At 37.6% G+C, this 27,277-nt stretch overlaps 1 protein-coding gene across 6 annotated transcripts in view; it reads right to left on the bottom strand.

The window, feature by feature from the left end:
- AGTPBP1 (ATP/GTP binding carboxypeptidase 1) overlaps positions 1–27,277 on the bottom strand; it is a 164,401-nt gene that overhangs the window by 3,235 nt on the left and 133,889 nt on the right. For 4 of the 6 annotated variants that reach the window (XM_058695563.1, XM_058695564.1, XM_058695565.1 and 1 more), the window contains 7 exons: positions 26,774–26,918; positions 24,100–24,253; positions 22,888–23,068; positions 21,276–21,405; positions 19,931–20,062; positions 17,767–17,943; positions 13,939–14,099 (listed from right to left, as the gene is read on the bottom strand). In XM_058695563.1, the coding sequence (XP_058551546.1) occupies positions 13,939–14,099; positions 17,767–17,943; positions 19,931–20,062; positions 21,276–21,405; positions 22,888–23,068; positions 24,100–24,253; positions 26,774–26,918 (1,080 nt within the window). Of the gene's footprint in view, positions 1–5; positions 1,752–3,500; positions 5,801–13,938; positions 14,100–17,766; positions 17,944–19,930; positions 20,063–21,275; positions 21,406–22,887; positions 23,069–24,099; positions 24,254–26,773; positions 26,919–27,277 lie in introns of those variants that run through there. The other 2 variants (XM_058695567.1, XM_058695566.1) reach the window with 2 other exon arrangements.

The following is a 27,277-nucleotide window of genomic DNA, read 5'->3' as shown; positions in this document are numbered from 1 at the left end:
TGTGGCCAGAGCACATAGAGCACATGAGACTTCATTAGATCCTAAGGTTCTAACATAAGGCTATTTGACCATATTGGGTTAATTTTGATTTCAATACAATGTAAGAGTTTGCATTAGCTTTAAAGATGTTATCCAAATGAACAAGTTAAAAGATTTGTAATAGCTGAAACCATAAAGGGTGAAATGCTAAGTATTAATTATATTAAAAGACTGTCACTCTCCACCCTATAGTCAGATAGCTACAAAAAACAAGAAACTCTCCCATGAGGTTGCCTTTTTAAAAGACGTCATCAATTTGCAGGGTTAAAAGTTCTATTTTAATCACTGAAAAGAAACAGACCGTTTCAATAAACTTTATTTTATTTATCGTATAATTCATCCATTATAAGAAACTGTGGTATTTAAACACTGAAACCACTTATTCTAAGTCTATACAATGATTATTTGCCATAAAAACAATCCATGCACTCACCCATCCGGTTTCCATTGGTCAAGAATAAAAATGAAAAACAAGTGAATGCTCCACACCCAGATTAATTACTTCCCCTTGAGACACAGAATAAGACATTTGCTTAAAAGCACTAAGTGCTTCTGAATATTTCATTAGGTAGGTTGTTTGGGATAAAGACAACCTTTCCACTAGGGTAAAATATTCTTTCCTCTTCAAAAAGTCACAGTATTCGGATTTCTCCCCATCTGGGAGATTTTCTACACACGTGTGCACATGCCCACACACACAGTGTTATCAAAGAAACACTATAGAAGCATTTCAATGTCCCCATTTTGTGACCCAAACTATCTTAATTTCACACAGATGTCTGTTTATATCCCACCTGCTTCCCAACAGGATTTCCCACCATGGGTGCAATTAAAAGCCATAAAATCAAGACAATAAAAAGGGAACAATAATCTGTTAAAATGAACAGAGAAGCAAATGTCATTAGGCAGCTCACATGAAAGAAGTCCTGCACTGAATATTAAATTCGGTTCAGATATCTAGAAGTTCAGGCAGGAAAGACAAGTTAATGGATTATGTGGTTCTCATTTTCTGAAATGAGAAAGCAAAACTCATCTGGTAAGATTATCTTTTTTCCTAAAGTTGTTTTTCTCCCGCTCATTAAAAATAGATTGCGAAACCACCTTGATCTTATATAGCAAACTTCTTAAAAAGTTCAGAGCTTGCACTATGATGCAGCAGTCCTGATAAGCCAGCTGAGTGGCCCGAAGGACGATATGAGACTTTACAACCTATCTAACACGCACAAGAACTATTTCACCGCAATTATGCAACTAAAATATTTATCATGAAACTGTTAGGTCTTTAGAAAAAGTGTTAGATTAAAAGGCAAAAAAATATTTGCCCCTTCAAACGACCATTATTCTCTTTCTTTCTTTTGAAAAACAATAATTCATCCCTCCCTGAGTTTGGTGATTCACATTCTCAGGGTGTCCCAGGTGAAGCACAGCATCCGTGGAAGACAATTAGAAAAGATGGAGGCTTCGGCTAAAGCAAAGGATGCAGGAAAGAAGTGAGGAGAGAAACCTGCTTACTTTCCTCCTGGAGACTGTCCTAACAAGAAGAAACGATCGTGGAAATGCAAGGGAGGAGGCAGGTTTGCTCAAAAGCCATGTACTCTCCTGGTACAGGGGCTGAGGACACCAACCAGGACTGTAGAGGCTGGCTCCATGGTGATGAGGGACTGTGACCAGAGCAGTGTAGTTACCTGCAGCATTGCGGGGTCTCCCAATGTCTAGGAAGAGCACAAAATCCATGCGGTGGGTGGGTGGGCAAGCATCGTTCAGGAAGTCTATGGAACACAGAATTCCGATGCACCCCTGAGCCCCCATACCATCACCAAGGAAAATAGACTGGCATAAAGGAAGCTGGTTACAGGAGGCCCAGCCACTACACTGAGGTCAGAGCAAGGACCTAGTTCTACATGGGAAGCTGAACACTAGAATATTAATCAATCTGAACTAAGAGAAAGGGTTTAAAGGAAAAGTCTACTCTTACAAGCTGAGGAAACAGAGGAAGTATGATTTTGAAGTAACAAAAATGCCTAAGATCAACCCAAAAAAAGCTCCTAGACATCAAGGAGACTTGGAGCAATCAGATGCTGATTAGCATTTTTTTTAAGGCTGAAAAGCATAACCTGGAAAACAAAGCTCCTGGAAATTTCAAATAAATCCCGTAATAAGGAATGTTCAGAAAATAATGTGAGCCTGTTAATTCCCGATCTTGGCTCCTTCATATGCTGACTGTGACATAAATTTCATCCATGTTCTGGCATCCCCCATCCCGATACCCCGGAGCTGGTGGGTTTCACACTCTAATTCCATTCCTGTAACTCAAACTTTGACGTCTGTTTCTGCAGGTCCTAACAAAGTTGCGTTCCTGGCCTCTGCTTCGTTAAGGTCTACACTCTGGCTGAAATATAGAGTCCGTCCAGCAGTGGTGAAGGGCTATCGGTGCTCTTGATGAGCGAGGAGTAGGCTTAGGGGTTAAAGAACTGGGGGAATCTCGAGACGAAGGGAACAGGAGGAGATGACAACCTCTGTCACTCCCCTGAGAGCAGCCTTCCGACTGGTATTCCAGTTGTCACTCTCCAGCCCATTGTTTCTAGATCTCTCTGTTGCACTTAAATGGTAGGAATGCCAACACTCCTCTCCTCTGTCGTGCTTCATTCCCCTCTGTCCCTCCTCCCTGCTGATCAAGTGCTCTTCATCCTCCGTATAAAAATGCTCTCTTGGCCAACTGTTCTCATAAGCATGCCCTCTTTGAGTAAACTCACACATTTTAATTTGCATTCCGATCATTTCCACATCCAAATTTCTAGCCCTGACTTCGCCCCTGAACTTGCACTGTGCATACCGGGCATGGCTATCTCACATGTACCTCAAGTGTATGTTCACAATGGAACTCACCAGTCTCCCTACCAAGCCTGTGCCACTTGTCCTAGTCCCCAAATCATCCACTCAGTGAGTCGTAAAACCACACTTCTCAGCAAGCAAGTCCTGCCAGTCAATCTCTGAACCACTTCTTGCCTCACGTTTTACATGACAAACCTTCACGGACATTCCTTCCTCTGTTTAGGACATACTTCCCACCTTCTTTCTCTCAACGACTCACATTTCTTTCAAACTGCAGCTCAGGCTCATCTTTAGATGTTCTTCCTTTATGAAAGCCCACCTTGGGATAAGTGCCCTTTCACTGTATTCCCTTTGTACCCTGCACATTCTGTACGATCACTTCTGGTATGTAGGTGAAACCACGGACTTGTGGGTCTGTCTCTTCCTAAGCACTTTAAGGTCAGGAACTGTGACTTACTCATCTTAGTACCTCCTGTCAGCTCCCGAAAGTGCTTGATACATTGTAGGCCCTAAACAAATGTTTGCTGAACTCTTTATAAGAAGCCACGGAGCCAATGAGACCATCGATTTTTATATTACCCCATCTCACTGATTATACTTTAGTAAAAAAACTTAAGGCTCAAGACCAATCACAGCAATTCAGCTTTGCTTTTATTAATAATTCCAACATATGTTTTGAACAATTCATGATTTAGGAAGGGCTTTCCTATACATTATCTCACAATAGCCTTCAGATAAGAAGAGAAAGACCTGAAGGTAATTTGCCCTAGAGTTATAAAATAAATAATCCCTTGACATCAACAGAAAGGAATTCAAGTAATAATTCAATCACAAAAAGAAACTCTAATCAGCACTTAATTATTTCCTGTCACTGTTACTTTTTTCCCACCACGACTTTCTTGTTCCCCTAATTTTCTTCATTTAAGTTGACTCCCGTTGCCTGTTTCTGCTTCATTCTCCAATAACTGGCCTCTGTTCACCTACCCTAACATCCTTCTACTCTGGATTTTAATCAATAAGAAACATTTGATTCTAAAAGAGAATAGCATTTTTAGTCCCAAACCAAATCTTCCTCATGCCGCTTCAGGAAAAATACCAAAATCTTCACCCATATGACTTTCTCACAGGATGAATCTGTTGAAATTCTCTGCTGTAGGGTGTCATTGAGATGCAGAAAGGTTTAAAATTCCAACTGATTTCTAAAGATAACAAAAAATTCTGCTTTATTCAGATTTAGAAAGTGTTCTGGCTATCCTTGTGTTAAGCTATTAAGCATACACAAAATTAAACCTAAGAAATTCACCATCCCCCTCAGTGTGTGCCCAACTACTTGCATGAGAGCTGACTTGACATCTGAGACACCAGAAGGCAGAGCTGCAGCTCTGTTCCCTATACAAGCATGAAAGAAGCAAAACACTGTTTATGGAGTCAGAAATTCTGGGTCTGTGCCTCTCCTCTTCTACTAACCAGCTGCATGACCTTGAGCAAGTCATGTCCTTGGTTTCCAACACCGGGTTTTCTCTACTGTACAAGCAGAGATCACAATATCAGACCTACTACCTCGCAAATTGTTGTAGTAAAGTGGGAAAGCATTTATAAATTCTTAGGTTAGACAAATATAAAATGTTATTATGAAATTAATAAAATCTGTTAAAAAAAAGTTAATCAATCTTGTTAATTCCTACAGAGCCCAGGTGATGGGCTGCCGCCAAGCCACTGACTAAAACCACTGCCTTACTTTTGTGACTCAGAATCCTACCTTAACCTTGTCCTCTTCAACAGTTTTGAGACTAACCTACTGTTTTTAGACAGCACAATGAACATATCCTAGGGGAGAAAGTCTGAAATTGATACACAAACAGAAAAATATTCCATTGTCCAAATTACCAATTTGTGACTTGCCGATTATGTCTTTCTTGTATTCAAATATCAGGTCTCAGGTGAAAGAAAAATCTCTATCTGCCTAAATATTAGAGAATGTTCCATTTATATAATTTGATTCTTAGCTCATAAGAGATTCGGCATCTACTAAATATCACAAAGCAAACAAAATTATCCATAGAAAATACAAGTAACAATTTTTGTCGGTCTTAACTGACCACAGTGTATACATAAGTATTTGCACATTCCTGCACACGTGCATACCCACACACAGAGTTAGAATTTCTAATAAGAGGATATCTATTTGGGGGGGAAAAAAGTAAAGAAGGTTGTTAATTTACTGATACTTCATTGGAAAATAATATATGACTAAGCTGCCTTCAAAAAAATAGTAATGAAGTCACTAACCTCCAACTTACTTTATTTTACTATTGATCTAGAAACATTTCTTATATGTAATGAAAGTGGTAAACAGTTAAGCTTCCCAATAATTCGGACAGCTTCAAAGGCTGAAACCATTCCTTTTTAGCAATTCTGCTTAGTTCCTTGGAAGATACAAGATACAACGAAAGTACAGGGGAATTCCGGGTTAGACGTGGGCACGATTCCTGGTTTTGTGAAGAATTACCACATGGATGATCTTGGGTCAGTTCATCTCTGAGTCTGGGTTTACACACATATGAAAAATGGTTACATTATCATCTGTCTCTGTTCATTCTCAATAGAACATGAAAATCTCGGAGATAATAATTGAACTTAACAGAAACTCAAAATGGGCATGTGTGTTGAGGGTCCCAAGGCCACCCCAGGTTTGGTGACATGCTAGCAAGATTTACAGGATTCAACACGCAGTTGTATTAACAGCTATGACTTATTACAGTGAAAGGATACAAAGCAAAATCAACCAAGAGAAAAGGTGCGTGGGGCAAAGTCCAGAGGGAACCAAGGCCAGGCAAGGGCAGCTGCTAAGAGGCAGAGAAGTCATCAGAGCTTTCAGCAATTTCAAAGGATTGGTGGCAAAAACTGGAGTTCAGAGCTGCCAAGTTTCCTGAAAGAAGGGAGTTGCAGAGATATGACCCCAACAGTTTTCCCCTGGAGGCATGTGACAAATTCTTTAAATACATAGTGCAAGAGGCTGAAAAGCAAAGCAGAAAGCAGCAAAACAAACAGAACACAAACAATAGAATTGAGGGCTGTCTTGAGGTGCGTCCTTGAAGCAAAGAGAAGCCCTAGGCCACCAATTGTGACCTTGGGAGGGCAGGGAGGGGACAGGTGAACCCAGGGAGAACAAGCTTCCCAATTTCTGCAAACCTACCTCAAGTCTGCTCAGACCCTGGCCAGACTACTCTACACCTGCCAGAGGATAGAATGAAGCCTCTTTGAAGGAATATGTATTCTTCCTTGTCCTGATATGCCATATTCTTACTTTGAAGTCTCAAATAGGCACTTATTGAGAGGAATAACCATTCTTCGAAGAGGTTACTGAGAATATAGCACATAAATATGAATAAATATCTACAATCATCAAATTCCTTGTACAGCTGTCTTAGAGACAAACAATAACTAACTTGATACTTATCTGGATCTCAATGATAAGGATCATTTCCTTCTCCTACAATAAGCCTGAAAGCTTTCATTATAATCAAATCTGCCCTGGGGTCCTGAAGTGTTCATGTAAGTCTCCATTTTGTTTTTCTAGATGGTTTTAGGCTCCTCTGTACTTGTGGCTACAAGAGCATTTCACAAAAACACAAATGGTTCACTTTTAGTTATAAGCAACTATGATTTCAAGTGGACTAGGAGTTGTGATATGACCCTTCAATTATATGGCATGATTTATCTGCCTAGAAAATATTCTTTAAAAAACATTTTTTTATGTTTATTTATTTTTGAGAGTGAGAGAGACAGAGCACAAGCCAGGGAGGGGCAGAGAGAGGGGGAGACAGAGAATCAGAAGCAGGCTCCAGGCTCTGAGTTGTCAGCACAGAGCGTGATGCGGGGCTCGAACCCATGGATCACGAGATCATGACCTGAGCCAAAATCAAGAGTCGGACACTTAACCGACTGAGCCACCCAGGCACCCCTGCCTAGAAAATATTTTAATGCAATTATAGCTGTAGGAATTTTCTACATGGTTGCAATAAATGTCTCTCAGAAATGCACGACAGCCTCAAGCATGTGCATCACAGCCATTGAAAAGGAATTTTTTTTAAGGATTAGCTTGATTAAATAATAAACTGTACATAAAAAAACAGAGCAAACACACATTAGAGGCGACTGGATGGTTCAATCAATTGAACATCCAACTCTTGATTTCAGCTCAGGTCATGATCCCAGGGTTGTGGGATTGAGCATGGAGCCTGCTTCAGATTCATTCTTTCTCTCTCTCTGTGCCCCTCTCCCCTGCTCCTACTCTCTCTCTCTAAAATTAAAAAAAAAAAAAATTTTAAAGCACATCAATATGAGTAAGCTTTACTACATTACTAGGTATTAGATACTGCCATTAACATGTGGCCACAAATGATCTGTACTGACAGATTCTCTCTGTGACCAAGCTTGAGTCCAGCTGCTCTCAGTCCTCTTTCAGACTAGGTCCTGACCTTGGGATCTGTCCTCAGTCAGGGGCTCTGCCTGCTTAGCCTCGCTGTAGCAAAAATCTTGCTGAGTCAGTTTACCGAAATCCCCCACTCTCTGTATCTCATCAGCCTGGCCTGCTTTCAGCAAAAACTCCGTCAAGTAGGTTTAGCCAGAATCTCCCTTACCTGGGATGGTTTCTCTTAGTCACTTTCCAACTGCCAATCCCCTACTCTACTCCCTGGCTCTAAGTCACCAGTGTTCCTCACTGTATTCACAACTGAGCCCAATCTCCCTCCCAAAGTACAAAGCCCCCTTGTTAGCAATCCTCCTGAGTAGTCCGCTTTCCTGTTCTGTGAAGTGTCACAAATAATTTTCTCTTTAACAATATTTTCTCAGAAGAAAAAGGTCCTACATATTTACAAATAAACACTAGCTTCACACGAAGAAAGCACAGAAAATACATAGGTTAGTATTTCATTCATGTGTTAATAGTCTGCAGCAATGAGTATCTTTGTACTACACCTGACCAATAACTTTCCGCCAGTCCCTCTGATATTGCTAGGGACAGGGGTAGAGCCTTTAACCACAAAACGTTATACTGTTAACTCATTTACAGACCTGTACTCATTCCCTATACTTTATTAGAAGTCAGGTACTCTATCTTTATCAAAACACATCAAATTAGATTTTTAAAAAAGCATTAACATAAAGTAGAACAAATGCTAAGCATATTTTAAAGGTTTTCTCCAGCTTAAGTCCTATTTATTTTTATTAGTTGCATTAAGAACAATTTCTCACCCCATTTTCTAATGTCCATGCTGTACACACAAATACAAATTAAGTACTGATACATGCTACACCACAGATAGAGACTGAAAACAAGCTAACTGAAGAAGTCAGACATAAAAGGTCACACACTGCATGGTTCCATTTATTTGAAATATCCAGAACAGGTGAATCCACAGAGACAGAAAGCACACGAGTGATTGTCAGGGGCTGGAAATGACTGCTTAAGGGTAATGAAGGTCTCCTTAGGGGGGTGATATAAGCATTTTGGAACTAGACAGAGTTCCCAGAACTAGAACTGATAGTTGTACGATATTGTGAACATATTATTATTCACTTCATTAATTTTCACTTTAAAATGGTTGATTTTATGCTGTGTGACTCCATCTCAAGAAAGACAGAAATAAAGGAAAAGAAAAGAAAAGAAAAAACAGAAAAAAGACATCCAAATACTATCTGATTATAAGAGACTAATTAGGCCTCATTTAAACATGAGCATATGTTTTTATGATAAAATATTGTACAGAATTTGGTATTTTTCAGCTTCACTTTCCTGTAATGTTTTAAATATACTCAAACTTCAAATACTTCTTCTATATATCTAATATCCTGAAATGTAGTCCCCCTCACCATAATCTGATGAGAAGCACTGTTAAATGTTGTATCAATTCTCAAATCCTTTAAATGAGAGTCACTGAAAGGACTATTTTAATAGTTTAGGTAAAATAGAAACACTTTTGCTAAGTACAAAAATACTACATAGCTATAAGCTTTTATTTTATTTTTATTGTCCATGTATTTTTGACAGAGGAAGACAGAGACACAGTACAAGTGGGGGAGTGACAGACAGAGAGACACACACAGAATCTGAAGGTGGCTCCAGGCTCCGAGCTGTCAGCACAGAGCTCAATGTGGGGCTCGAACTCGCGAGCCATGAGATCATGACCTGAGCTGAAGTCGGATGCTTAACCGACTGAGCCACCCAGGTGCCCCAATAGCTGTAAGCTTTTAAATGAGCTCAACCAATATTCCCAGCTTAGACCTAAAAGAAACACACCCCCTACGAAAGATATAATGTAGACTCAGTGTTACATCAGATGAAATTTTTATTATACAACAAATACAATCGGGGATAGTTAAAATGTTTTATGTGTGTAATTTCCAATGAATGCCCTGGGAATAAAAAACACGATTAATTTTCAACCGCAGGCTTCACTGAAAAGGAAGTTCTAGAAGTTCCGGTAACTACAGTGAATCTCAAGAGCAACTAAGATGACTGTAAAAGAATAACTTCTTTTCTAAAGGACAGTCCACAGGAAAAAGAAAACCAAAGAGGGAGTAAAAGCAAAGAAGAGATCTCAACGAAGTGTTGGCAGATGGAGGCAGATGGATGAAGTGAAAGGGCCTAGGTTCCAACTTCCACTTTGCTCAAGTCCATAGGACAGGGGAAGCCAACAGGGATGCACGGATTTGCATTACAAAAGCTGCAGCAAAGCTGAGACACTGGAGATACTGGTGTTCAGGGTGCAACTGAAAAGAATAATTGATTTAAAGTCTTTATAAAGAGCAATTAGACCTTCAGATCACCTTCCTCAAGCTATTCCCTCGTTCAGAGAGATGGAAAGATGACTTTCCAAAGAGTTTTGTCACAGAGGCTATTCTGTTAGGGCCAAAACACAGAAATGGGGGTCTGGAGAGTTAAGAGAAAGTCTGCTCAAAAGCAAGTCCGAGTGGCCCCCCAGGATACTGGCTACTGAACTTATGCCCCAGGGTAACATTTCTCAATTTTTCGTAAATCATCCCCCCAACCCTCCGCAAAGAGGTTTTTTAGAGTTTTTTTTCTAATCCCCCTAATTAACTACAATTAGAAATTAAAAAGATAAATTTCACATCAGATTAGACCCAGCTAAAGACAGCATGGGTGAAATAAAGGTCGGTTAGAAAAAAACACCTAGCTCTGAGTCAGCAGGACTTGTGCCCAAGCGTGTATCTGTGTGTGTGTGTGTATTCATATGTATATGTGTGCAAAGGTATATATATGCATGTATGTATGCATGTATATAGGTGTGTGTGTGTGTGTGTGTATGTGTGTGTGTGTGTGTGTGTGTGTGTGTGTGGTGTGTTCAGCACAGAGGGAGCAGGCAAAACTGCCCATCTCCCAGTCCTCCCCTGAAAAAGTTTCAGTGTATATTTTAAAAGCTGCAACCTAAGGACCAGACTTCTAACTTGGCAGGCACTGTGGGTTGTCATCCTCTTCAGAGACTGGGGAACCCAGCAGATACATATCCTGCTTTCCCCCCTCAGGGGGCTCCAATAATCAAAGCAAGTCCCCCATACGGCCCTGAAAGGAGCTTGTACACACATCTGGCCCTCAGCTTTTGTGGCTGCCTCCAAAGAGACAGACCTGAGGATGGCCTGCCCCTAGGAGCCAACAGGGCTTGCATTCATTAGTCCCATCCTACGGTAACAAGCAAGGAAAACAGCTCTGAGCAGGCACAGAGGCACTTCCTGCAGCTTTATCCTCAGGCTAGCACAGAGGGAATAGGCAAAAATGCCCATCTCCCAGTTTTTCTCTGGAAGGGGCTTAACCACATATTTTCTCAGCTGCTGCTAGAGGGTCCAGTTCCTAATCATCCTGCATCTACGTGCTGACTATGATCCTCCTTTTTGGGATACTACCATGACCTGGCACCTTCAACTACTGGGAGCGACTGAGAACAAAAAAAGAGGCTTGGGCAATCACAAAACTCTGAGAGACAACTAGGAGCTCAAGCCAGGCTGATCAAGGAGATTCATCTATTACACAAGAGCATTCTATCAAGACTGGGAGAGACGGCTAGGTTCATCTAATGTGCAGGAACCAAAACAGACAAGTCACTGAAAATGAACAGAGGAATATATTACAAACAAAAAAAACAAAATAAATACCTAGAAACAGATCTCAAAGAATGTAAGTGATTTAACTGATACAGAATTCAAAATAACAGTCATAAAAATTTTCACCAAAGTCAAGAGAAGAATGAATGAACAAAGTGAGAATTTCAACAGAGACAGAAAATATAAAAACGTGCTGAAAATAAATTACAAAACTGAAGGATACAATAACTGAACTGAAAAATTCAATAGAGGATTCAACAGCAGACTGGATCAAATAGAAGAAAGAATCAGTGAACTTGAAAAGGGCAGTGGATGGTTCAATATCCACAAAACAATTAACGTGATTCATCACATCAATAAAAGAAATGACAAGAACCATATGATCCTCTCAGTAGATGCAGAGAAAGCATTTGACAAAATACAGCATCCTTTCTTGAACAAAATCCTCAAGAAAGTAGGGATAGTAGAGCATACCTCGAGGTCATAAAAGCCATATATGAATGACCCAATGCTAATATCATCCTCAATGGGGAAAAACTGAGAGCTTTCCCCCTAAGGTCAGGAACAAGACAGGGATGTCCACTCTCGCCACTGTTATTCAACATAGTATTGGAAGTCTTAGCCTCTGCAATCAGACAACACAAAGAAATAAAAGGCATCCAAATCGGCCAGGAGGAGGTCAAACTTTCACTCTTCACTCTATATGGAAAACCCAAAAGATTCCACCAAAGAACTGACAGACTTGATTCATAAATTCAGCAAAGTTGCAGGATATAAAATCAATGCACAGAAATTGGTTGCATTCCTATACACCAACAATGAAGCGACAGAAAGAGAAATCAAGGAACCAATCCCATTTACAGTTGCACAAAAAACCCATAAAATACCTAGGAATAAATCTAACCAAAGAGGTAAAAAATCTATACACTGAAAACTATACAAAGCTTATGAAAGAAATTGAAGAAGACACCAAAAAATGGAAAAAGATTCCATGCTCCTGGATAGGAAGAACAAATATTGTTAAAATGTCGATACTACCCAAAGCAATCTACATATTCAATGCAATCCCTATCAAAGTAACACCAGCATTCTTCACAGAGCTAGAACAAATAATCCTAAAATTTGTATGGAACCAGAAAAGACCCCAAATAGCCAAAGCAATCTTGAAAAAGAAAACCAAAGCAGGAGGCATCATAATCCCAGACTTCAAACTATACTACAAAGCTGTAATCATCAAGACAGTATGGTACTGGCACAAGAACAGACACTCAGATCAATGGAACAGAATAGAGAACCCACAAATGGACCCACAAATGTATGGCCAACTAATCTTGGACAAAGCAGGAAAGAATATCCAATGGAATAAAGACAGTCTCTTCAGCAAGTAGTCCTGGGAAAACTGGACAGTGACATGCAGAAGAATGAACCTGGACCACTTTCTTACACCATACACAAAAATAAACTCAAAGTGGATGAAAGACCTCAATGTAAGACAGGAAGCCATCAAAATCCTCGAGGAGAAAGCAGGCAAAAACCTCTTTGATCTTGCCCAAAGCAATTTCTTACTCAACACATCTCCAGAGGCAAGGGAAACAAAAGCAAAAATGAACTACTGGGACCTCATCAAAATAAAAAGCTTCTGCACAGCGAAGGAACAATCAGCAAAACTAAAAGGCAACCGACAGAATGGGAGAAGATATGTGCAAATGACATATCAGATAAAGGGTTAGTATCCAAAATCTATAAAGAACTTATCAAACTCACCACCCAAAAAACAAATAATCCAGTGAAGAAATGGGCGAAAGACATGAATAGACACTTCTCTAAGGAAGATATCCAGATAGCCAACCGACACGTGAAAAAATGCTCAACATCACTCATCATCAGGGAAATACAAATAAAAACCACAATGAGATACCATCTTACACCTGTCAGAATGGTAACATTAACAACTTAGGCAACAACAAATGTTGGTGAGGATGCGGAGAAAGAGGATCTCTTTTGCATTGTTGGTGGCAATGCAAGCTGGTGCAGCCACTCTGAAAAACAATATGGAGGTTCCTCATAAAACTAAAAACAGAACTACTCTATGACCCAGCAATTACACTACTAGGAATTTATCCACGGGATACAGGTGTGCTGTTTTGAAGGGCCACATGCACCCCCATGTTTATAGCAGCACTATCAACAATAGCCGAAGTATGGAAAGAGCCCAAATGTCCATCAATGGATAAATGGATAAAGAAAATGTGGTATATATATGCAATGGAGTATTACTCGGCAATCAAAAAGAATGAAATCTTGCCATTTGCAACTACGTGGATGGAACTAGAGGGTATTATTAAGCAAAATTAGTCTGAGAAAGACAAATATCATATGACTTCATCATATGAGGAATTTAAGATACAAAACAGATGAATATAAGGGAAGGGAAACAAAAATAATATAAAAACAGGGAGGGGGACAAAACATAAGAGACTCTTAAATACAGAGAACAAACTGAGGGTTGCTGGAGGGGTAGTGGGAGGAGGGATTGGCTAAATGGGTAAGGGACATTAAGCAATCTACTGAAATCACTGTTGCACCATATACTAACTTGGATGTAAATTATAAAATTAATTAATTAATTAGATACTATCTAAGCACTGTTTTCCACATTGCTTATTTTTGGGTTAAAGGTAAACCAGTAAGATCACTAAAAATGCACTCAAAATATAAGGATATTTCATTACAGTCTCATCCAAACATCAATGTTAAAAGAATGAAGAATATTATTACAATTTGTAACAATTAAACATGTAAATAACTTAGATGTGTGAACTTAATTATATTAGTTCTAAAAATGCTTTTGGCTATCAACATCTCTGTCCCCTTCCTCTACTTAATTAATTTAACGAAGTCTAACATTATGCTACAACATAATGGAATGAAACAAGTGTGTCTTACCTCGTTACTTTGCAGTTCGATTCAATCAAGTCATTTTCAAAGTCAAGCAGGCTGGAAGGCAGATTATATTCCAATGGGGATGTCAGTCTTTTCAAACGCAGCAGACCAACACAAAATTTTGCTCCCATCTCTTCCAATTCTCGAGTACCAATCTGTAGGCCCTAGAAATAAAGCAATTTCATACATATAAGTAGGACATTTGCTATCCTCTGGCTATGTCTTATTACAACTGCATATAAGAAATTTATAATTATATTAATAAAATTAAAAGCTTGGTACTTTGCAAGTACCTACAACTCAACAAGCACAATGTCTTAACAAGATTATTTTAGATCACAAAGGAAATGGTCTCAAAAAAACCATTTCTAAAATGTCTATTTCTCATTTGCTACATGCAAACAATTTTCACCAACACACTGGGAAAAAAAATAAACATTCTGTGGTTATGTTACTCTGGGGCCCAGGTGTGAAATTACATTTTTGCAAGATATTGCTAGTATTTCTTGTAATCCACGACTTTGGATGCCAATGTTAAAATATTGTAGTGTAAAAATCAAGGCCTTAATTTGTAGACCTAAACATTACCTTATACTTTTTACTGTATGATAAAAGAAACTGGTAAGTAAAGGGGCGCCTGGGTGGCTTAGTCGGTTAAGTGTCCGACTTCGGCTCAGGTCATGATCTCGCCATTCATAAGTTTGAGCCCTGTGTCGGGCTCTGTGCTAACAGCTCGGAGCCTGGAACGTGCTTTGGATTCTGTGACTCCCTCTCTCTCTGCCCCTCCCCTGCTCACGGTCTGTCTCTCTCTGTCTCTCAATAATAAATAAACATTAAAAATTTTTTTAAAAATAAAAAGAAACTGGTAAGCAAAAGCCAACAAAAGAAAGGTACCTATGTAAAACAAACAAACAAATGAAAAGAATCAAACAGATCTAGGCCAATGAGGTAGCAGTAAAAGAAGTTCCTATGTTCCATGTCAATTAAGAATGCCTATTTCAAATCTGGTCTAGTAAGGACAGAAGAAAATTTTACCCCAACTCTACCCTTTCTAACTGGAAGTTTCCCAATAAACAATATAAAGTTTATCAAAAGTTAAATGTTACCACATAAAATGATAAAAATGGCCATAAACCAAGACACTGCTTATCACTGAATTTTCAGATAAAAATGAATCTCTAAAATGAGAATTCTCACACCAACAAAAGTTGCAGGTGCAAATGAGAGCACACATCATTTAGAGAAGTTACTTTAAAACAGTTTTTCAATGAACAGACTAAAAGCACACGGTAACTGAAGAAAATGAACCGTAAAAACTGTTACTAACCCCCCAAAGCACATTCCTTTATAATAACGATTGACTAACTGATTGCTTAGTTTACCCATGTCCAAACATTCCACGGAATGTGACCTGACTTTATTAGAACATTTATTTGCCTTCTTAATTAAAAAGCTTTAGAAAGGCATGGCTGTTTCTGAATTAGTTCACAGAAAATAAAAATAAAGACCATTTACAGCCTAAAATCTAGTAATATAAGAGCATTCCTGAGGTGAAGAGAACGGTTTCTTAAAATATCGTTAAACTCATATAACTTATTAGCTAACATTAACAAGTCTGAAAAGTATAACATTAGGTGTGTGGGGACATATGGGGTATTTGAGAATTCTGTATTTTCTACTCAATTCTGCTATGAATCTAAAACTGCTCTAAAAACCCTAAGTTTATTAACAATAACAAAAAAAGCTTTCATAAAAAGTATATGTTATCATCACAGCATTGAATTTTAGACATTAATAAAAAACTTGATTAGTAAGAGATACTTCTCTCCATGAGAGTTTTAAATTAACGTAGCTCTAGTAACTAAATTATATAAAAGAGAAATGAGCATTTACTAGGTATCCATTTTATTTTTTAAGTCTATAGATTTCTTTCTAAAAAATAACTTTTTAAAAAAGTGGTCTAAGATTTTAGGTTTGAAAGTATATTTTAACTATTTTTTTAAATGTGGCTTTTTAAATGATCAAACTAATGTATCAAAATACAAATAGAATATTTGTGATTTTTTTAATGTTTATTCATTTTTGAGAGAGAGAGAGAGAGAGAAAGAGAGAGAGAGCGTGTGAATGGGGGAGGTGCAAGGAGACAGGGAACATGGAATCCGAAGCAGGGCCAGGGCTCTGGGCTGTCAGCACAGAGCCCGACGCCGGGCTCAAACTCATGTACCCCGAGATCATGACCCAAGCCAAAGTCGGACGCTTAACTGACTGAGCCACCCAGGCATCCCTACAAATAGAATATTTGTAAAAATTCAAAGAAAGTCTATCTGTAGAATCCAAATATAATAAGGAAACACCTTTGCTATATGCTACAGTTGATTTCAAGAGGCATGCAAGTCTCAGCTTCTCTACTTCTCTTCCAGCCCACAGAGGGCAGCATCAAAAACATTGATGCTTTAAATCGCCTTCTCTTCTGACTGTGTAAGCATCTCTTTAAGAAGTTATCTACAGTCTGTTTCCATACATCATATAGCTTAAGGGTTTTTTTCCTAGAAGACACCTATTGTCTTATACAAAAGTGATTCATTCTTAAGCTTTTTTCCCATCCTACACACTTACAGAATATGAGACTCTTGCCAAAGCTGTCCATGACAGCAATGATTAGGGGACGGGGGTTGGGCTCTGGAGTGGCACTCTGGTACATTTTATCTTTTACCACCATCACATCCTTGGTAGATGAGAAGTCACTGTTTTACAGTATTTGAATTCAAAAGATACTACATTTTGGAAGAATAATATACTGTGGTCAACCTAAAATTTAGGGAAGTCACTCAACAGAAAGTACTGAAATTTCATTAAGTTCTACTCTACAAGGCCCCCAAAATTTGAATGTCAGTTGAAAAATCTACACAATTTCTTCTCAGTTGGATACAGACTGTAACAGTTATTACTTAGGCTCTCCAGTTAAGCTTTTTTGACATTACCTATAATATGTTTACATTTTTAATACTAACCATTTGAAAGATTTTTTAACTCCTTCCACTCCTTATAATAAAGTTATAACCAACCATCTGTATGTGAGGTATATAAAGATCACTATTAGATTCAGTTTCCTCTTCCCCCCTTACCAAACCAAACCTAACAGAATAAAGAATAACTAGCATGACACATGAAAATCTTTCTGTGGCAAGAAAAATAAGTATTTGTAATATTTATTAGGTTGCTGTTGATTATCTAAGCTCCAGCTGATTGCCTATTTCTTCAGTCTTTCAAATTAAAAAATTCAACGTCACCTAATATTTTATTAGTCTTTAGTTTCAAAAGTAAACTTAAAACTCCAGTTGTTTCCAATAAAAGTCTATAGCACCAGTCTTAGCAAAGAAAAAAATTTAGGGAAGGGATATGCATTTAAAAGTAACACACACACACACACACAAAATCTAAATATAAAAAACTTTACAAGTAAGTGTAATGTGTTTATTTTCTAAATGCATAAAAACACGCTAACATCCAGCAAATTAAAATGATACAAAGTTTGTGTTAATCGTGTACTACTTGCACAGCTCGTTATAAATTACCAATTGGTATTTAAAATGTGTACCACAACATGCCTTCTTAAAAATTATGAATGTAGATGGACTCAACCAAGATTTCATAAAAACCCAAAGCAAGCTATTTAGTACAGAGAAGTAAAAAAGAATTGCATAGGATTCAAGTTCATGACTGCAATAGCTCAGTGTAACAAATGTGCCATTTAATATAAACCATGAGAACGCTATATGAAAAGAAAGTCCTTAAATACTTTTTACTACTCAAAGTCCTGAGATGTTTTACCTTATATTTTCCCTGATCACAGCCACACAAAGTACTTTCCATGGTATAGCTTCTTTGTACGCCTATCTCCCTCCAAACCACAACACGTGCCGTGGATTCTTTAGATTTCTCCACTACAAAGCTGCAGCTGCTCATGCAAAATGCTGGAGCGATATGGCTCAGTATCTTAGGCAAGGTCTGCAAAAATAAGAATGACAGAATACAATATTTCAAGAGGGCTTTTTTTAATTAAAAACACTTTTTTTTTAGTTTTTAAACATTTTCATGAAAGCACAGTGACCAGAGCAGGGCCATGTGAATCTTCTTACTTTGTCCTCTGCTATTCCAAGCATCAAAACCATTCTTTACAAATTCAGAATTTTCTGCTTTCCTGGACAAACAGTAATCAGTTGGAAAACAAAATGGGAGAAAGGATCACATTCACAGTAGTAACCAACAGGTGAACAAAAACTATGGTAAAAAATGTTTCAAATTTTGAAAAAAAAATGTTTAAAAAACAAAACAACTTTAGTCATGAAAAATGGCTTACTAATTAAGAGATTTAACATTATAAATGTCAACCACCTCTAAATTAATCAATAAAGTCAAGACAATCACAATCAAAATGCCCACAACATTTTCTGCAACTTCAAATTATTCTCAGGTTCACCTGGTGTGTGTAAGTATGAAGGCAGACAGGGGAATTCTGAAAGAAGAGAAATAATCTAACAGATATTAACCTAATTATATATGTAAGGGAAGTTAAATTGTGATACCGTGTAGGAGTAGATACATCTCTAGAAAGAAAGAGAATTCAGAATTAGAACCAAAGGCAGATGTAAAAATTAGAATTATTAGTGTGGAGGGCCACCTGGGTGGCTCATTCAGTTGAGCATCTCAGCTCTTGATTTCAGCTCAGGTCATGATCTCGCGGTTCCTGGGATCGAGTGCTTTGTCAGACTCTGCACTGAGCTTGCTTGGGATTCTCTCTCTCCCTCTCTCTCTCTGCCCTCCCATGCTCAAAAAAGAGACAGAGAGAGAGTGAATCTCACACACACACACAGCTTGAGCAGGGGAGGAGCAGAGAGAGAGGAAGGCACAGAATCCAAAGCAGGCTCCAGGCTCTGAGCTGTCAGCAGAGCTGATGCAGGGCTCAAACTCAACAACTGTGAGATCGTGACTGATCCAAAGAATATGCTTAACCGACTGAGCCACTCAGGTGCCCCAATAAACATTTTTTTAAAATCATTATTAGTGGAGAGAAGAGTGATCACCCACTAACTGCTGGCACCACTGGAGAGCCACTGAGAAAAACAAGCTGAAGTCACTCTTTAGTAGTTCAGTTCTGACTGGATTAAGAATTTAAACTTAACAATTAGCAAGTAAAATTTCAAAAGGAAATTAAAAACAATAAACATGGAACTTTATTTTTTAAATCTTTGGATAAGATTTCTAAGCCTCAAAACCCAGAAGGCATTTAAAAAAAAAAAAAAACCAACAAATCTGATGCAAGTTTTTAATTATCACACAATTAAAAAAATGTTTTTTCAATATATTTGTAAAAGAGTTATTTTCAAAACAATAATAATTAGATGGCCAATGTAAATGTAAGCATAGTCATTTTATTTATTTGGGAAAGGGGAAGAAGAGAGAGGACACCAAAAAAGAAAATGTGCCTTTGAATTTCTGCTCAGGGCAGTGGTATGCTATCAAAATTCTTTTGGGAAAAAAACCTGGGGTGTTTTGTTTAGGTGCAAATACAGTAGGAAAGCCACTGTGCCCTTAATGGAAAGCACATAAGATGTGACGCAGTAAGATCTTCCTTCAGTCCTGGGCATACCTCAACACATACCCAGAGGTGTGGAAACATGGTACGTAACAGATGGCTTTATAAATCGGCACAGGAAGGATGTACTGTTTAATAAATGGTGCTGAGACAACTGGTTATATATGGGGACACTAAAATTAGATCCCCAACTCTCATACAAAAATAAATTCCCAATAGATTAAAATCTAAATACGAAAAGCAAAAAATTTAGACTACTTAACATGAAACAATCTGCAACAAAAAATGGCAAAATGGCAACACTTGCAGAGTCTGAGTGGCTGGGATATGTTACATTAGTTTCTGTAGTGTTATACGTGTTTGAAATCCCCAAAGTCCAGACTTATCTGTGATAATTACCCTGTATCCTACATCTTCCACGACATCACATGAAGCTGCATTATCACTGGTATGCCATACTGTCTCTTTGATGCTGCAGCCATACATAAATACATTCTTCTTTCGGGAGTGGCCATGATAATCACAATAAACCTTGAAAATATATTTTGAAAGTTAAAAAACCTCCAAATTCATATATTTCCAAATAAAGCTAGTTAATAACAAGACAATAAATAGCTCTGTGTGTCTTTGCCATTTCATTGTAACAGAGCCACCATTTAATAAGTAGAACTAATAAAAGTAATAGTATCTAGTTCTGGAAAGGATCTATGATTAATTCTAGAATGGCTAAATCCTTTCTAGGGCCTGCATCAAGCCACGAGTTCCACTCTAATATACCTACTATTCACAATTTATTTGTATTTATTTTTGAGAGAGAGAGTGTGAGCGGGGGAGGGCCAGAGAGAGGGAGACAGAATCCAAAGCAGGCTCCAGGCTCTGAGCTGTCAGCACAGCGCCCGATGAGGGACTCAAACTCCCGGAGTGAGAGATCTTGACCAGAGCCAAAGTCGGACGCTTAACCGACTGAGCCACCCAGGCGCCCCCTCTACTATTCACAATTTAAAAAATAATAAATTCAGTCATAGGTCAAATCTACAGCAGCAGTCATCACTGATCCAAGGGTTATTTGAAAATTTAGGTAATTTGAAAGAAAGACAATGCGCTCATGAAAAACACGATTGAGAAAAGGGTAGTATGGTTTCAATTTAATTTTTAAGAGCAGCATTTTTAAAATGAAAAATGAAGAACAGGCCTGCATGTCAATGTTCACCTTCTGCAAAGTTTTCCTATCTTTCCCAGAGGAAGATTACCTCATTCAAACAATAATATAATGGGACATTCTAAGCAAAAGCTGCTGAGAACAGAAGCAGAATATATACACAGTCCAGTAGTGTTCAGCACTGTGCCCACGCCTTCTCTCATGTGTATACTCGAGACTTACTCGCTTCAGAGTTCACTAGCAAACTCAGAAATAAGCTTCTACCAGTTTGAGAACTTGGAAGACACATCCTGTTACCTTACTGCTATTCAAACAGTGAAGTTCAATACCTAAAACTTAAAACCAGGAGTTACTAATATTCATAGACAAAAAAGATAAGGAAAGGGCTCAGGGGAACACTAAAAATTAAACCTGACAAAATAAGAATACAAATGCAGTGTATTAATTACACACGTAATTAATAACAGAAGAAGATATTTGTAAAAAATTGCTTTTGAAATTAACACTTAGCTTTTATAACCAGAATATACTGAGTCATTAACTAACAAAATCATTTCTGTGACTAGATAAAGTACAAATACTTACCAGTGGTAAATGCTTCACAGCGGCCAGGTATTGTAGCAGCCCCTTAGCATGGTAAATTGTAGGATGTAAATCTGGATTTGGACTTTGCCACTGTCTATTCAGATCCTCTCCACTTAAAGAACAGCGGTGACTACACAATATAAACACAAACATTAGTACTGATAAACTCTTACCTATATTTGATTTTATGATTCTATTCCAGTAAATATTTCCAGTGAATATACTAGTCACTAAATAAACACTTACGAAGTATTTGCTTCGTGCAAGATCTTGTGTTACATGCATTTAACTGTGGCAAGCTTTCACATTTTTAGGTCAACATTTTCAAGCTATAGAAAAAAATTAATTCTCAATTCTGGGGTCTTATTCCAGACTCTCTAAAATTTACTAATGTTCCTATTTTCCATTCTGATTTCATAATAATCATTTGTTATACTCCAACACCGTGTACTTTGATTGTATTAGTTATTATGTAAAAGTACTATCTGGGCTGGGCCCTCCTAAGAAAGGTACGTATATGAAAAGTCTACATTCTTTTTTGACTATTATTTTTATTTGAGAGAGACAGAGACAGAGAAGGAGAGTGACAGGGGGAGAGAGAGAGAATCCTAAGCAGGCTCCATGCTCAGTGTGGAACGTGACATGGGGCTCGATCCCACAACCCTGGGATCATGACCTGAGCTGAACTCTAGAGTTAGACACTCAACCGACTGAGCCATCCAGGTGCCCCAAAAGTCTACATTCTTGTAAAAATTCAAATACATTTTCACTTATTTCAGGTAGTAAGTACCAAAGCAGAGCAGAAATTTAAGCAAGCTATCAGAAGGTGGTAACAGAAATGTAAACAGAATTCTAACTGGTCAATATGTTTCTGAATTAAAACTAGACATAAAATGCCATTTTAATTCCATAACGTATTACCTAAAAATAAATTATTCTGGTTTTTTCATTCAAAAACTTCCTAAAATGTGAGAAATATTCATGCTACATTTAGTGAATAAATAAAATATGGTATCCTCAGCTTGCTCATGACAGCAAGACCAAATTCCCATCTTTCAGAAACAGAGTTTTCTAATTCCCACGAAAATTAAACTGCACTAACTATAAGCCATCTCCACCTAAAAAGAAGTTATCTTCCATTATTTCCAGTCTAAAGAATTCCTTCTGTCAAAACTACACCACCTCCTATCAGGACGAGGTCAGCAGATAGAGCCAATATTCCATATCAATGGAAAGAGATCCCAGGAGATTCTAAGTCTTAGATCAACTCAAGATCATGTCACTGACAAACAAAAAGGAATATAAGAAGTTATGTTAAAGACCTTATTTATGTATTCTCATATCCTGACATTGTGATTTTTCTAAAACAATTCAAGCAAGACATGAAATCATACTCTCATGGAATACAGAAATTCTCAAAATATCATACTGATACATAAAATGTATTTTCATTTAAAAATTCATCTTAGATGAATTCCCCACCAAAAATTTCTTCATTCTAGAAACATCACTCAATTTGTTTTCCAAATTAACCTGGATGCTATTATTTTGACAAGTTTACACAGGATAGGCACATAACCTATAATATTTCTATAATGATTGCTTAACTTACTTTCCATTGATGACACCATCTGGATTTAGCATAGGGACAATTTTAAAAATATAGGATTCTCGTAAGCTCTGAGCAGTAGGGTTATTACTCATGAGATACTCCAATGTTCCTTTCATTACCCAACTTGCATTAGTTTCTCCAGGATGGACCCGAGCAGACAAGAAAACGTAAGGGCGATTTCCTAAAGTACACATAAAATTTCAAATTAAAATGAACAGTTACTAAGAGTCTGTATAATGTTTGACTTTGGGAATATAGAAATATTTCTACTCAATTGTGAGTTCTGATATAAATTCATACTAAAACTCACTATGCACCTACTGTATCTGAGCACTGCACTAGGCCCTACAGAGAAAACAGATACACAAAACCCATATATAAGCCATGTCCTAAAGGAGTTCATAATATGAACGCAGCACAATAAATAGTATTTGAGTTTTATTTTCCAATGGTTAATCTAACATAGAAAATTAGTTCTTTTATATAATCTTGCTTTTATAAAGAACAAGTATTGGGGAAGTTTTAAATATAAATTTATTTTTCATGAAGTCATGAGGAAAATAGGGAAATACCATTTTACCCCTGTTTTACAGTTGCTATGCTAAGCACAGATGAAGTATATCTGTTCAAAGATGAACAAAGAAAAACAGTTTCACTATGCATTTCGATACACAGGTCTACAATGTGACCACTCTGCTCACCTGCTCGTGTTTTCAGGCATATCAAGCTATTTCTCTTTCCTGAAAACACCTTACCTTCTTATCAAAATTAGGGCGCTTTCTCATTTTCCTATCACAGTTGTACATCTGAGGCAATTTTAAATATATAAATGTCAGGAAAAACCAACCAGCTATTTGGTGCTAGCATCAAAGCACATGATGGGTTTCTGGTGGTTTGATTTATAAACAAGATTAGTTGTAAATTTTTTAATTAATGGTATTATCATATGAACTCTTAAAACATTTTGTTGTATTACACAACAAAGGTAAGAACTACAGAATATGCATATCAAAAGAGACCTCAGAGATAATCTCATGCAGCTCCCTCGTTTCTGAGATGAGGAAACTGAGGCCAAGGGCTGGGCAGTAATAGGACCGAAACTAGAACCCCAGACTTCTGATGCCTGTTCTAGTCCTGTTGCCCTTACAAAACATATATGAAGCAAAGGAAAATAAGAATAATTGGCATTTTGAGTGAAGAAGACAGACTTACTGAATTGACAGATATGTTCATAATAATTAGACTCTGGCATTGCTGTTATAGTCACCAAGGGACAGGTGTTTCCAGACAGGGTTTCACATAACACATCTTTTCGAAAATAGATTTGCTGAGGATTGTATGCTGATTCCAATTTTTGAAGATGCATCTTGATAAAAATTTAAAAGCAAAGTATACAATCATTTAAAAACTCCCTAAGATAAATAGAAATAAATGCATCCAGATCTCGACATAACTAAAAGCGAATCAGATTCCTAATCCCTTCTCTGAAACCCTCAGGGAGCCAGAGGTAGTTCAAACATCAGTTATTTGGGGCAGTTGAGAAAGGGCATAGCTACAATGCATACACCATTAATTCTGCAAACCCCCAATGGGGGTGGCCGTAGCAGCCTGTAATAAGCCCATCATTATTTCTGCAGCAAAACATGTGACGAGTCACTCAAAGCGGAATCAATATTCTAAATAAGCTCACATCAATTCAGGCCAGGCTGCCAAATGGGCTAGGAGAAAGCTTTTGGTTTTCAAAGCCTTTTGAATTTTGAAATTATAAGTGACTGTAGACCAGCAGAAGGGGTATGTAGCACAAAAATTTTTTAACAACTTTTCCTGATTTCAAGATTCATACAGATTCAATGTAAAATGTCTAGAAGACACAGAAAGTACAAAGAAAAAATTTTAAACACCCATAACTGCATCACCTAGATTACTACTAACAAATACCAATGTAACCTGCTTTTACCACTTAATAATTTACACACACACACATATGTTCATAATTACAAACACTATATCAGATCATTCAACAAGTGAAATATGTGTCTTTTGAAAACACAAGTTTTAATGGTTTTAATGTATGGTTATCCCATAAATAGACTGTTCAATCCCCCCCCCCTTTTTTTTTAAGATACTTGGTTTCTAAACTTTTGCCTATGTTCATTCACATAATCACAATTGACTATGTGCCCACTATTTCTGTGAGGGACACTGCCCGGGGATGTGTGAATGAATATACCCTACCTTTGGAAAAATACAGAGTGCTGTGAGAGCTTGTCATCAGGAATGGGGAGCCTAGCTGAATCTCGACAGTGTGGAAAGGTCTCCTAAAAGAAGTTACATTCAAACCAAGATCCAGAGGATGAGTGAGGAGGGCAGAGGGGAGTGTGGCAGGAAGAAGGAAGGTATATGGGAAGACCATGATGTAAGAAAGAGGAAGGGCATCTTACAGGACTGACAAAAATTCACTGCAGCCAGACCGGGAAGAGTGAGAAACAGAGACTTAACACAGACTGAAGGGCCTCACAGGCCATTCTTTCACAAGGAGCAGCATATATACGCATACTGGTAATTTAGATAATGAAGTGACATAGGCATAACCATTTGAAAAATGAACAGGTATATTTTTTACTGTGAATTAATACCATGGATATTAACCTAGGATGAGGATAAACTTTAGAGTTATTTTAGTTCCATTTAAAGACAAATATTAAGTAATAGTGCAAACAGTATGAGGACATGACAAAAATTGTTACAAATAGTAGGGAAATGATAGAAATGAACCATGGTAAGAATCTCAGACTTCATAAAAATGGCAAAAGAAATCACTAAGCTTTAAGTGGGAGATTTATGGGACCAGACCCTCCCATCACGAAGCCCTCCTGCTCCAGTGTGGGGAAAGGAGGAAAGAGGACAGAAGTGAATTCTAGAACACCAGTTAGAAGAGGCGGCAGAAGTCCAGATGAGAGACATCAATAATGGCTGGAAAGGTTGTGGCAGCAGCACTGGCAAAAGGAGGGGAATTTAAAATATACTAAAAAGGTCACATCAGTAAAGAACGATAATATGTAACCCTGTGTGTAACGGCACTATATACTTTGATGCTGTATTATTCAGCACGGAAAGATAACTGATAACACCTTTATTGTAAGTTGTAACTTTTATTAAAACAAAGTCAGCCGCACTGAGTGTTCTAAGTTTTGCTCTCTCTTCTGTTCAGTGGAGTATGTTTCTCTTCTTTTCCCCTAATAATTTGGAAGCTTGTTTCTAATCATAGTGTTCCAATCTCTCTCTGGGTAAACCGATCATACCTCTTTGATCCATAATTATTACGAAAGACTTTCTGTACTAAGAAGAAAAAAATCTACCACAGTAACTACTCGATTAATTTTTTAGTTTTGTTTTACAACGTAAGTACTCAAACATCTCAAAAGAACTCACAAAACAACTCTTACATCTTAAATTCTAAAGAATCTGGATCTAGAACTCCACACCAAACCACTAAAAGAAATTAATTCCCCACAGAAAAACTTACACATTTTTCTATTGCTAGATTTTCTATGAGATTCAATGCCTCTCATTAAACAAGTGGAAGTCTCACCTAGTTAATATGTGTAAATCATGGAATCTTAGAGAACTACAGATTTCTATAAAAAGGTGGAGAGTAAAAATCTTTTAAAATTTCCTTAGTATTTCTACTAAATAAAAATAAAGACTACATTCCCATTTTACTCCCTTAATGTTTTCAACAAACATGGTATTATTTTCTAAAATATTCAGCACTGGATCTTTCCATTTTATTAAGATATTTAATTAAAACCCGTCTTCCCCCAATTATCTGACACATATGCATAGAGCACAATAAGAGCCATAATATAACTTAATGAGTTCTCACCTGTAAAGTTGAATATGTGTATGGATAGTGATAAGCAAAGTAGCAAACATCATCTTTATGTGGAAAATTGACAGTGAATGTAATTGTATAGTAGGATTTTCCCTTTTGCCCACCTGCAGCAACTGAACTTCTTGAGAAGTGATTTCTGCAATAGAAAAGCACAAAACCTGTTTACTTCTTCCACACAAAAGTTCTGAATCTCCTTGCTTCTTTATGAAACAGAACTTCGGGTGGGAGGAAACACACGGTTTATAAGGTTAGCTTAAATATTCTATAAAAATTAGAGTTGGTACTACTGAATCAGATAAATGCTATCAGCCAATATCAGTTTTCACTTCTGAATTTACTATCAAATGGAGCTGAGACTCCTCATCAATGAAAAGCTTAGAACCTAATTCCTTGTTACCATACACATTACCGGATCTTGGCCAATTATCATCAATGGTTACTACCACCATTAGATGGAAGGCTAATGACCATCTTTAAAGCAGATGGATCAGGGGA

This window comes from Neofelis nebulosa, chromosome 12, assembly GCF_028018385.1.
Source record: "Neofelis nebulosa isolate mNeoNeb1 chromosome 12, mNeoNeb1.pri, whole genome shotgun sequence".
Lineage (NCBI taxonomy): Eukaryota > Metazoa > Chordata > Mammalia > Carnivora > Felidae > Neofelis > Neofelis nebulosa.
This window is presented reverse-complemented; position numbering and strand designations above follow the sequence as displayed.